The sequence below is a fragment of the Buteo buteo genome, chromosome 15 (assembly GCF_964188355.1).
Source record: "Buteo buteo chromosome 15, bButBut1.hap1.1, whole genome shotgun sequence".
NCBI classification, from domain to species: Eukaryota; Metazoa; Chordata; class Aves; order Accipitriformes; family Accipitridae; genus Buteo; species Buteo buteo.
The window spans coordinates 21,621,645-21,633,748 of NC_134185.1; the positions used below are offsets into that span (position 1 = coordinate 21,621,645).

A 12,104-nucleotide genomic window follows, 5' to 3' on the forward strand; every position below is an offset into this window, starting at 1 on the left:
ATTAACTAGAAGAAAGGAAGTTTTTGGGGGCTGAGGGGGGTGGAGTTAAGGAAAATATTTTGGGGAGAAATTGAGTGACTATTGGGGGAAAATGGAAGAAAAAAAAAAGTGGGGAGGAATGCATCAGGGTAAAAAACAGGAAGGCAGAAACTGAGGGAGAACTGCACGCAGGGCACCCCAACAGCACCCTCTATTTTGCTGGAGGTGTCTGAGAAGCTTTTTGGTCACTGTTAGAAGACACTGAGCAAGGTGGACTTTCAGCATGACCTGTTATGGCTTTTGTATGTTTTTGTTACGTAAATGGCTACTGTACTTTTAGATTAAGTATGACTGGTTTTGTTTACCTTATCAAAATAAAGACAAAAAAGAAAGGGCTCTAAGGACAAGCAATGAAACTACCAGGGGCTTAGATTTGCTTACAAGGAAGGAACTTAGAAGATTAGAATTGTGGTTCTATAGATATAGAAAATGCTCTGCAGATATAGATGTATAGAAATTGTATGCTTATAATTACAGTTTTCTGTCTTAAGAAAAAGGGCATCAAAGAAAAAAGGAAAAGAAATTGAGAGACAATAAACCCAAATGCCTTAGAAATTTATTTAAAAATAAACTAAATATTACTTACTTTAGAAACTGCTACTAGAAGTTAGCAATGAGGCCAGTGTTTTATTGAGAGCACGTGGATGATAAGAGATCTTTCACGTGGTGGCAACACAGACTAAGGCTTCTTATCAGGAAGGAACTTCTGAAGAGGTTTTTCTGTGAGTGTCTGTACTTACCAGTTTTTAAAAGACATAGTTCAAGACAATCTTTTGGACTAACTAGACCATGTTCTGTTTCATATATTTATAAAATGTATGTAAATGTATGTTCTGTAAATTTTAGTAGTACTGTAGTTGATGCAGATGATGCCTTCAGAAGGCAGTGTGCTGTGTTTTTCCAAGTATCTTCCAAGTTACCTTTTCTGGTTTAAATGTTGCTGATGTTTGAGTTTTACTACTATTTGGAAAGTTTTGTGTGGAGCTGAGAGAAAATGGCGTTTTATTAGTCAGTCTGCATAAAGTCCTTGGATGTTAAGCCTAATATTCCTCCTATTTCTGTCAATGGAAGCGAGTTTGGTTCTTCTGATGTCTTCAACCCTCCCTTCCCCAAAGAAGTTGCCTTAAGCAGTCATGCAGAATTCACCAGCAAAAGATACCTATAAATACAAAGTTAAGGGTGCTTTGCAGAGTCTTGTTATCTTTCAGATCACAAAGTTGGTAATTTGTTTTCATTTCCTTGTTTAAAAATGGAAAATATATCTATTTCCAGACACCAGCTAGTGTCTACTATGTATGGCTTCCTCACAGCGTTTAACTCGGGGCATGCAGTGCACTGTCTGCACTCAAGTAGCTCTCTGCCTTTGTAAGACTCTGTTCTGATTCTTGTTTCCATGGGATAGTGCCAGTTCCTATCTCTACTTCAAGAGAGAGACTCCACAGATTCAGTTTACATGGGTGCAAGAGAAGAGGCTCATAGTCTCTGGAGGAGCAGTCATGTGAGATCTTTGCACTTGCAGAAGCAGATAGTATGGGACTTATGGCCTTTTCCATCCCCACTACCCTTATCTTTTGCTCTTTCCTCGTTATTCCTACTCTTCTCTTTGAAAACTAACTCTCATATTCTTCATCCTATATTGCACTATCTCAGTTACTGTGCTACTGTTTTTCTCCCACTTCCGTATTTTCTAGTTTTGTCTCCCAAAGTTGTAAGAATATGTAGGTGTTACAAGAACCTTACCATGAGGAGAGGAGAGGGTAGTGTGGAGAGGGAATGCCTTCAAGTTCGACAATTCAGAAAAGATGATCATATTCTCTTTTCTTTCTAGTTAAGTTTTGCTACCTCACTGATCAAAGGTGCTTGTTAGGGACAATTCTTTAGAGAAGCATTAACTTGTTACTGTTGGGCTATGTGTCCCTCTTAACTGGTAACTAAATAATCAGTGGGGCACCAGGGCTACATCTGTACTAATAATTAATAAAAAGTAAACAAAGGAGTTAGTCTCTGGCTTGATGGTCAAATCCTTTGTCATGGGTTATGTTTATACAATGGAAGTATTTTTAACCCCCTCCCTACCACACACAAAGTATTGGCTGGGAATGTCCCTACCTCTGTACCCTGTGCCCAGGCATTTGTCAAGGAAAGTACTACCCTTTTTGGGCCAAAACCATAGCAGGCACCATGCTAAGGGTCTAACTGTATGGAAAAGGTGTGGCCCAAAATTCAGGCCCATTGCCAGACTCTGTTTTACAAGTAAAGAGGTAGCCAGATTCTCAGATGTTTAAGGCTCTGCTGCATAAGGGATGAGCCCATGCACTATTACTGTATTGGGATTTTATGCTCACGTTTGTGAATCAGACCTGGCTGTTGTGTGTACCTTCTTTGGAGAGAACTAGCCCAATTCTTTGCCTCTGGGTTGCAGTTCTTAGAAATGTAGTTTTCCCTGGAATACCACTGAAGGTGAGAGTTTGCAGATTTACCATTAACAAGAGGCTTATGGCAAGAACAAGCAAGTAAACTTCTAAACATACAGACTTTCCGAATAAGTGCTGCTTTCACTTAAATTACACATTCTTTCACCAGGGAAAAATACTGAATACACTACTGCAGTGCTGGCTCACCTTCCTGTTGGAAGTCCTCATTGTCTGTGTACATTCAAGAAATCAGTGTTCCTCATAGGGGCTACTATGATCTCCCTTATATGAGAAGGACAGAGATGATCCAGTTGCCAAGTTCTTTTTCCTGTGTAAATCATTAGAGCCTCTGTCAGTTGATTTCTTGATGAGTCCGTTATCAGATGATCAGATTTCTGCCAGTTGGCTTTGTTTCCAAGGCAACCACTCTCTTGATAAGCCAGTTCCCTTCAATAGTAGGTAACTTATTTTTTAGAGTAGGTTGATCACATTTTAACTGCATAGTTCTTAACAAGAGATTGCTACTTAAGTTTCAGCCCTACGTGAAAGTGACAAGATAACAAAGAAGCAAAGTCTCTAACTAAAATGGTGTTGACAGCATGGTAAAGATATATAAAGGGATTTTGTAATCTCTCACAAGATTCATAAATTGCACGTACTCCCTAAAGATAAGCCTGCCCACCAGTCATTCTCATTTATGTATGTATTCAGTGTATTCTTTTTCTGAAAATAATGAGAGTTCCAGTTAAGCTGTTTAACTTATGAAGATGTTTCCCAAAAGTACAGATAGTTCTGTGAATACCAGCAGTACAGCAATCTGCTTTCATACTCACGTAGGTCTTTAAACTGGTTGATACTGGTGTTCAAGAAATCACAGGTTCCAACCAACTTTTTTTTTTTTTTAACGCAATTCAGACTTTGACATGGTCTTACCCTTCATCTCGCATATGTGGTGTTTCTGTCTGATAAGCGTTCAGGTTATCACATCCTTTGCTTCAGTGTCTTTTCTATTCAGCTGCTTTTGTTTCCTACAAAACTTATAGGATTGTCTTTGTTGAAGTTTCTTGGATTTGTCCCGTGGCTTTACATTTTAGGGGAAGAGGCACAGACAGGATATAGTTACAGAACTCTTTCTGAGGAAAGCAAACTCAAACATCCATATTCATATAGGCAGATAGTATCATCATGCCTACATACAATTCTGTAGGTGCTGATTTATGAGTATAGCTGGGTTAGTATTAAGTGTCTGAAGTTACTTTCTTGCTTATCCGGTGTCCTTTCAGGTTATAGTCTTGCTTTCAGGGATAGCTGAACCTTGTAGAATCATTTCTTAAACTTTTAAAGTTTGTAGGACAAGGTATTCACATAAATGGAACCAAATTTTGATTTCTATTAGTACACTGAACTGTATCTAATGTGTGCTGTAGAAACCTTCTTTCTTACAGATGTCAGTCTATTTTAGAGTAGAGATGCAAGGGCTTGACTATTATTATTTTTTTTTTTTTAAGCATTGCTTCCCCAGAGGAGTTGGAATTGCCATATATGAGCTGAAATAATTTCAAGATAGTTTGTGTAAGCATTTGGATTTTGGAGCACTTAAATCCTTGTGCTGTAAAAAGAAAGCATTATTCACTCTTAGCCATAATGAAGCAAGTGTTCTTCTGTAATGTGGTTGCTTGGGAAATTTTTGACTGATCACAGTGAGCTATCCAGTCCCTCTTGTAGGAAAGTGATCTTACAAGAGCTTTGTCTTTTATTCTGTCTCCATCTGTTGATAGGATGACTTACATCTTCTGTCTGGACTGGCAGACAGGATTTAGGCGCCAATCCAGCAACCCACTTAAACAACAGTTTAGCTTTAAGCCTTATAGCAACTAAATTAACAGGTTAAAAAAAAAATTGAAATAATATTGCTAATGCACTACTGTTATCTTTAGAAGGAAATTTAGGAGATTAGGTTGTACTGGTACATGAACTATAAATGGAATAAGAAGTGTTAAATTAAACATACACTGAGAATACGAAACATAGATTAAGACCTTTGTCTTTAGTACAGGATTTAAAGGAGGAAAGATTCCTGTTTACTAGCAAAGAGAGTCTATATCTTGTATATTTCTTTTAGATCAGTGCTGCTTGAGTGTGTAGCTAGGCAAACAGAATAGATTTATCACATATGTATGTAGTAGTTTCCTCTGGCCAAAGAAAGACTAATCATACCATCAGCAGGAATTATGGCATTACTCACTACTGCTTTACAAAGAAATGACAACATACATGTACTGACAGAACTAGTGACCACTGTGCAGTTAGCAATAATTCACAGGCAGACATGGAAACTCTAATATTTATGTTAAAGGTTACTAACGGGTTTATTTCTTTGAAAATTCTTCTCATTAAATCTTTTAAAAGTGTTTATCAGAAGAAATCACTGTCCTTGTGAATGGATGAACTTACAGTTTTAAGCTATTTGAGTTTATATTCAGTTAATGAAGCTGATGATAAAATAAAAATTGGCTCTTTCTGAGTTTAGTTTGGTTCAGCTTTCAGTTTTATTGTGCAAGTGGGAAAGCTTTAGGTTTTGAGTTCCATAATGGTGACCTCTTGTGGTGTAAATATGTCAGTATTTCTGAAGGAGCTTTTTGTAATACATACTGGAAGAAGTTGTATTTATGTCATTTTTAATGAGCAGATAACCTACTAACTTACTAAAATAACTTATAATCTTTTCCAATTAGTTATTAATATGCAGATCTCATACTGAGTGCATGTGAACAAAGAGGCATTTTGAGCATTGTATTCTGATATACTTTGTGTGTGTCTATACTGTATCTTTTAGTGACCAGATGAAAGAGCCTGGCATAAATTCATCACGGCCAAGGATTACAGGCTGTAAGAGAAGAGTAACAGGTACTTCATTAGGCTTTTCAATTTCCAGTCAACAAATGTGAAATATGGTCAAATAGAAATAATCTAATTTTTGTGATTTGAAGATCATCTTCTTCTTTAGTCACTGAACAATATTTTTGGTTTTCTAGATGTATTGGGTTTTTTTACTATATGTTGTTGGTAAAGAGAAACAATACTCAAGAGATCTTTACTCTAAAAATCTGTTGATATTTTCTGTCTTGTTTTTTCCATATGTAGTCTTAAGAATTTGCCAATCCATTAACACCTTGTTTGCTCATCACTTTTTGTAAACTGGTATAGCTGCACAGAAACTAATAAAGTTATGCCAAGCTATATTAGCTGAAGATACATATTCTGGATGCGTTTTGCTAATTTTACATAACAGATTTTAATTACTATTGCCTCTTAACTGGCACATTTCATACAAGGCAAGTGCATATTTGAGAGTCTGGTATGGAAACCTGAAGTTTCTGCTCTGCTATTATTATGCCTTATTGCTATTTTTCTAGAACTGAGAAGTTGCATTATTCTGAATCATTCTGGTGAAGGCTGTAATATGCTCTGCTTTCATTTCCTTCAGAGGAGCTGAGAGTATTTACCATGTCATGGGAGTTAGTATTCTGTGGGGTTGTATTTTCTCTGTTTATAAGCCTTTTAATTTATTTGTGCTATTTTATTGACGCTATTGAAAAAATATTTTGTGTTGTTAGGATTGTTTCTTTTTTTATCTTTTTTTTTTAATATTATGTAGCTTCCTTAGTTTGTGCATACTTCATCTTTAATCCCAGAATAAACAGTGGGATGGCAGCAGGAATTCTCAGTCATTTCTTCTCTATAGTGAGGTCCTGGGGGGGAGTGTTCATTTACAGCTTATTTGTATTTTCTCATATGATTTGTGTTTACACTTTCACATTTTAGAGAGGAGGTAGACTATTTTAATATTGATATATTCATAGCTAGTCAGTATTCTGTGAAAAGGCTAAACATGATAAGTCAGGCAGTACACAGCTTTTGAAAGCTCAGTGTTGCTAAGGCTCTTGTATTTACATGCTAAAAACAGCAACCAATAAATGTAGACTGATTAGTGATTTTTTTTTTTTTTATGAGAATGCAAAGCTGTGGTTAAGACTTACGAAAAACTGAGACAACGAACTTCAACTTGCTGAATTCTTTTGCTTGAGTATTTTTGCTGTTGAATTGCGATTTACTCAGTTAGAAGGTTCAGGACAGCTTCTGCAGTATTTGAAATACAGCTAGTGCCATAACTTTTCATCAGCAGCTTAAAAATCTCCCAGGACAGAGACACATACAAGTTTACAATTTATTAATGTTGACTTTCTTTATAATCATGTATTTGCTGTTCATTCTTATTGCTAGGATTAATATTGTTTAGTAAAAGCTGATTATCTTTTTTTTTTCCTAGTTACAAGAGGTATTTGTTTAAAAAAATTATGCCATTATAACTTTTAGGTTGCTGTATTTTTCTGATTGAATGCAAGACAACTGCAGCAGAGTGACAGAAAAAATCAGTTCTTTTTGTTCTGAACTAAAAAATGAATGGCTTTGTTAATTTTTTTTTCTAGTGAGAAGTCTGGTCATATCTGCAAATGCATACATGAACTATTCTATTTCTTGCTTAATACAGTTAAGCATGTGTGTAGTTAGAAAGTCAGTCCCGTCTTTCAGTTTAAGAAGAGAGGTGGCTACAAATTGGAAAGAAAAGAAATAATTGAGTCAATATGTGGGTTTTGTGGCAGGAAGGAACAGTGCAAACTATTCTAGTGTTCTCATTTCAGCTGTGCTCTTACATTATCCGGAGCAGAACTTTCACTTCATTGCAAATGCTGCATAGTGTTTTATTAATTAAGCTACTCATCAATTCAAATAAGACTATTAACTCATTTGATCTAGAAAATAAAAAAAGTCTGCAAAATAAGTAATAATAATATTACCTAATAACATGTACTTATACTAATATGTACATATGCACACACCAACAATATACAGTTATTGTAATAACATACTTACCAGTGTGTTACTTATGAAACAGCAGCATTTTTGTATAATCTGTTGAAATAGATATAACTGATAGATTCATTCCGTGTAAAATATAGGTAGACAGTTAAAGTTAATACAGATACACAAAAAGAGTCTGGATTTTTTTTTAAAGAGCATGCTTTTCAAATAGTCAGTTTCACTGTTCCAAGTAATGCTCAGTAGTCAATCATTTTTTTAAGATCTGAGATACTCTTCTCATGATGCAAACTTCTCAATATTAGCATTCTCATATAGTTTTTTGTTTGATAATGATTATGTTAAGAATTTACATTGTCATTTAAGGGCAAGAGCTAGTAACGAACAGTAGGAGACGCTTTCTGGCAAATCTGTCACTTAAAAAAATGTATATATTCTAGTCTTAATGGCTTTCTTCATGTTATTTAGTGGACTTGTGCAACTTTTATTTTCCTATTTAAAAAACCCAAACCAAACCCCATCTTTATAAAACAACTTTGGTTGCCTGCAAGATAAGGAGCTTAACCTAATTTTGAAGTCAAAAAATATGCCTAAATGCACGTTGGAAGCAATTGTTAGATCCTTTAAAACTCAAGTTGTGCAGAAACTCTGGCTGTCCAGCTGTAGCAGGCCAATGGTTGAGACCAAAATTCTGTCACTTTGCGTAGCGCCAGGTGAATGTAAAAAGGATGTTCAGCAGGTCGGAATACTTCCCGGTGATATTGCATCCATATGAAAGTCAATCCTGGGATCCATTTTTTAATAAACCATGATTCACCAACTCCTTTGTCCGATCTGAAAACAGATCCATGCTCTCAGTCTTGTTTCCAGAAGAATTCTAGACTGCTGATTTTTTGGTCTACGACTTTTGAACTTGATGTCTGCTGATGGACTTTTTTTGTGTTTTCTTTTTGAAGCAAAGTATAAAAAAACCTGAAATATTTTTTAAAACTTCTCTTTGTGAAGTGGACAAGTTTCTGATAATGAACAGTAGCTCTTTCTCAGTCACTGTGGAGGAAATCGGTTGAGGGTGGCCAAGAAAACTGGGAGTTGGTTGCCTTCAAGGTTTCTGACATGTTTACTGGAGGCAAAACATCTTTCAGATAGCTGTAGTTTTTCCCAAGATGCTGTGTGAGAAATTGTTTGACCTAACAAAGAATAGGAGAGAAACATGCATTTTACAAAAATTTAGCCGAGAACGTCTCAAAACTAATTGCATGAAGTGGTTAGAATTGCTAACAGGATGTAGTAACTAACAAGGCTATTTTTCCTTAACTGACCAAAGAGTCAGTTAACCAAGCTTAGTGTAATATTGTGCATGTGTACTAGATAAAATTGTACAATCCTAGAGGATTGTCTGTAGTATGGATATTTTTTAACACAGAATAAGCTGTCACGTGGACACAGAGCTGAAAAATAGTAGGACATGTTGATGTAAAAGTAGTCATTACCTTCCAATTCAGTGATCAAATGAAACATTAATGTCAGCAAACAAAAACGAATTTGGCTTTACAGTACAGGTTTACATATCAAAACATTTATCTATCTAGTTTTCTTTGAAACTTTTGTTTTTGAGAAAATGTAACTAAAACCAAAAGCTTGAATAGGTAGCATAACCCAGAATATAGCAAAATGTGACTTTTTAGATTTTTTTTTCTGACTGATGAATAAAGTATTTGTAGCTATTTATTTGTGTAGAAGTTGAAACCTTCACTGAATATGTGCTTTTGTTTTGAATGTATTTTGAAGGCTTAGAGGATGAAACAAGAATAAATGAATCAGAAGAGGAAGAAAGTTTTTGGCATATAAAAATTCTACCAATTCTACATGAACTGGAAAAAGGTGGGTAACACTGTTATTGAAAGGGTGTATTTTCTGAACTACTTCCTGCAGGAAACATGGGACTCATTTGTGTTTACTGCAGAAAAATAACAGTAGTTGGACTATGTAGCCTTGTATGCTTTCCTATGTTCAGTGATGTTGCAGTGTAAAACTGGCCTGGGCAGCTCTCTCTAGGTGGCCCTGCTTGATTGAGCAGGGGGGGGTTGGACGAGATGACCTCTAGAGGTCCCTGCCAACCTCAACCATTCTGTGATTCTGTAAAAAAAATACTGGTTTAGAGAAGGTCTTGTCTGATTAAATTACCTTATTTTAGACAACATAGCTCTGCCAGCTTAGCAGTCAGTGATGAGGTAATAATTTTAAGAAGAAAGTACTGCACAGATTCACTGTTTTAAGCGTAGTCTGTATTGAAGGTTTCAGTTAATTTTAGAAAACTAAGGAAATCGTAATGAAAATTTCCATTTGTGCTTAAAGTGTTAGATGACTCAGAAAAGTATGTTGACCCAGAAAATTGAAGCAAAACTTAGTAAATGTATGGCTTGAAAGATTGAACTCTGAAATCCATTTTAATATTTCATTCAAAAGGTTGTTTAGTTGCCTTCTATAGACATTGTATTCATTTGAATGGTGGGAATATAGAAAGTACATTTGTTCTTACAAGTGGTTAAAAGTGAGTGTAAAATTAGGGGATAGATTCTATTTTATGGGGTCTTTTGCAGTGTTCATTAGAGTATGGTACAGATTAGAATTTTTTTTGCATAATTTTGCAGATGTTGATGAGTGTGAAACACCTGTACAGTACTGAGTGATTCCCAGAATATATGATTATTTTAAAAAGACAGGATTCTCATTCCCACATCTGTCACTGATGTGTAGAAAAACAGTGATCAGGAAATTTGAAAACAGCCATGCAACTTCACATTTTCCTTGCTTAATGCTGAGATTGTTAAATATGAGCCACCGAGTTAAAGTTTTGCATTGTGAGATATTCTTTATAGGTAAGCAAAATATTATTTAGAGGTAAAAATCTAATCATGTCTTTCCCTTGTCATGAATGTAACTAAGGAAAATCAATTTTCATCCCCCTTTTCCCCAGTCTTTACTTGATTTGGTTAGTGTGTTGGGGTTTTTTTAGCTTTTTTTTTCAAACTTGATTATGGCTTAGTTTTTCTAATAATAGATGAAATTATCTAACCAGTTGATTGAATTTAGTACTACAAAAACCTTAAAGTTAAGAGTTTTGCTGCTGCTTGAATATTCACACAGATCGTAACTGAATTGCATCATTGCCTCCTGCAGCTGCGTTTTACATTGTTTTATTTAGGCTGTTTACGGCACAATTGCAGTTTTTCTTATCAAAACGAATATCAGAATTTCATAGTTTTAATGTTTTGAGTGGGTCTGTTGCTAATTCAATATTTTAAAATTTTGTGTGCGGTCACTTGCTTCATATGTTTCAGCTAATTCCCTGCACATGCATTTAGGTCACATGTGTTTTTTTATGTAGTGATAGAAAAGCCTTTTTCTTCCCCTTTCTCCCTCAAAAATATTTGCAGAAAACTTTCCATTCAAAAACAAATCTGAGGTTTAACCTGGAACTTAGTTATTGTCTAAAATCTTATGAATATTGTGCTCTTGAGATGATTGTTATATGACAAAACCAAATAGAACCCCAAAGTCTCTTTTTCTAAAGGAGCAAATAATTTATTTTGTTACATTCCAGTACTCAAGGGAGAATAAGCTTCAAAAATGCCCCATGGGATAAGTATTAAATAATTTTTGTTGTTGTTGTTAATTTTGATGAAATGGAGTGGAGACCTTTCAGTTTTGGTTCCTTGCCAGTCCTGTTTCACTGCTTACTGGAGCAGAGGGTTTAGAATCATGCTAAATTTTGTTAAATTTTCTGTCACGATGGGAGTAGAAATGGAATAGTCATTGCTGTTCCTTGAGTATGATGATGGCAAATTGAGAGCTTCCAGGCACTGCTCAACATGAGAGGCGAGTCCTTGAATCTGCCTACAGGTTTGGGGCCTTAGATATAATGTTTTTTCTCATAATTTCCTGTCTGTATATATTTCATCACAAGTGCTTTGCCTCCTTGAATATGACTCTTATTTCAGCTGTGAAATACATCCTGAGCAAATGCAGAGTTTATACAGGCAGTTTAAGTGGGTTTATATGGTGCTTTATTAGTGTCACCTTATATACAAAAGCAAATGTAAGAAAAGAAAAAAATCCACAACCCTCACTCTTGAATTTCAAAAATACGCAAGACTTTTCCCTTTAAAGTAAACATGTATATGATTCCATTGTGTTGAGAGGCAGATTTTGTAATAATTTACTGCAGGTTTTATTTTTGTATTTTTAAATAGTGTCTGAGGGACTCAGGTTAGGAGGTAAATGACTTTTTTGTCAATAGGTCAGCAGTCCACTCAAATACTTCTTGTACCTGTACTATGCATTGGAGAGTTCCAACAAGTTTTTACATTCACTTGTTCTTAATCCCAGGAAGGTTTGCTATATTAGGTTATGTCTATGGGCAGAAAAATACTTCTTAACTGTCTCTTTTTCACATGTAATGTTTGGTGGAGCCCTTTAAAGAATATATTCAGATTCACAGTTTCCTGGTAGACATTTGGTCAATCTGATTATTAAGCATTAAAGGTGAGTTTCATTTTAGCTTCAGGTATTATTTTGGCTCTGTGATTTCTTGGCTTGAGTCTCTTCTTTTTGAAAGAGCAGAATAAAACTGTTTCTGAGGATTGCATTACCATTTTAAGAGATTTATTGGGCACCTTATTTTTGTAGTTTTGCAGCCCATTCTTTATTTGTTCTCCCGCGTCTTTGTCTATTGAGATGCTCTGGAAAAGGTGGCACTGATAATTATTT

General features: G+C 35.4%; 1 protein-coding gene across 2 annotated transcripts in view; it reads left to right on the forward strand.

Moving 5' to 3' along the window:
• The window catches only part of ARMC2 (armadillo repeat containing 2), a 66,920-nt gene that overhangs the window by 18,188 nt on the left and 36,628 nt on the right, over positions 1-12,104 (forward strand). For both annotated transcript variants that reach the window (XM_075046738.1, XM_075046739.1), the window contains 2 exons: positions 5,290-5,360; positions 9,123-9,215. In XM_075046738.1, the coding sequence (XP_074902839.1) occupies positions 5,290-5,360; positions 9,123-9,215 (164 nt within the window). The remainder of the gene's footprint in view (positions 1-5,289; positions 5,361-9,122; positions 9,216-12,104) is intronic.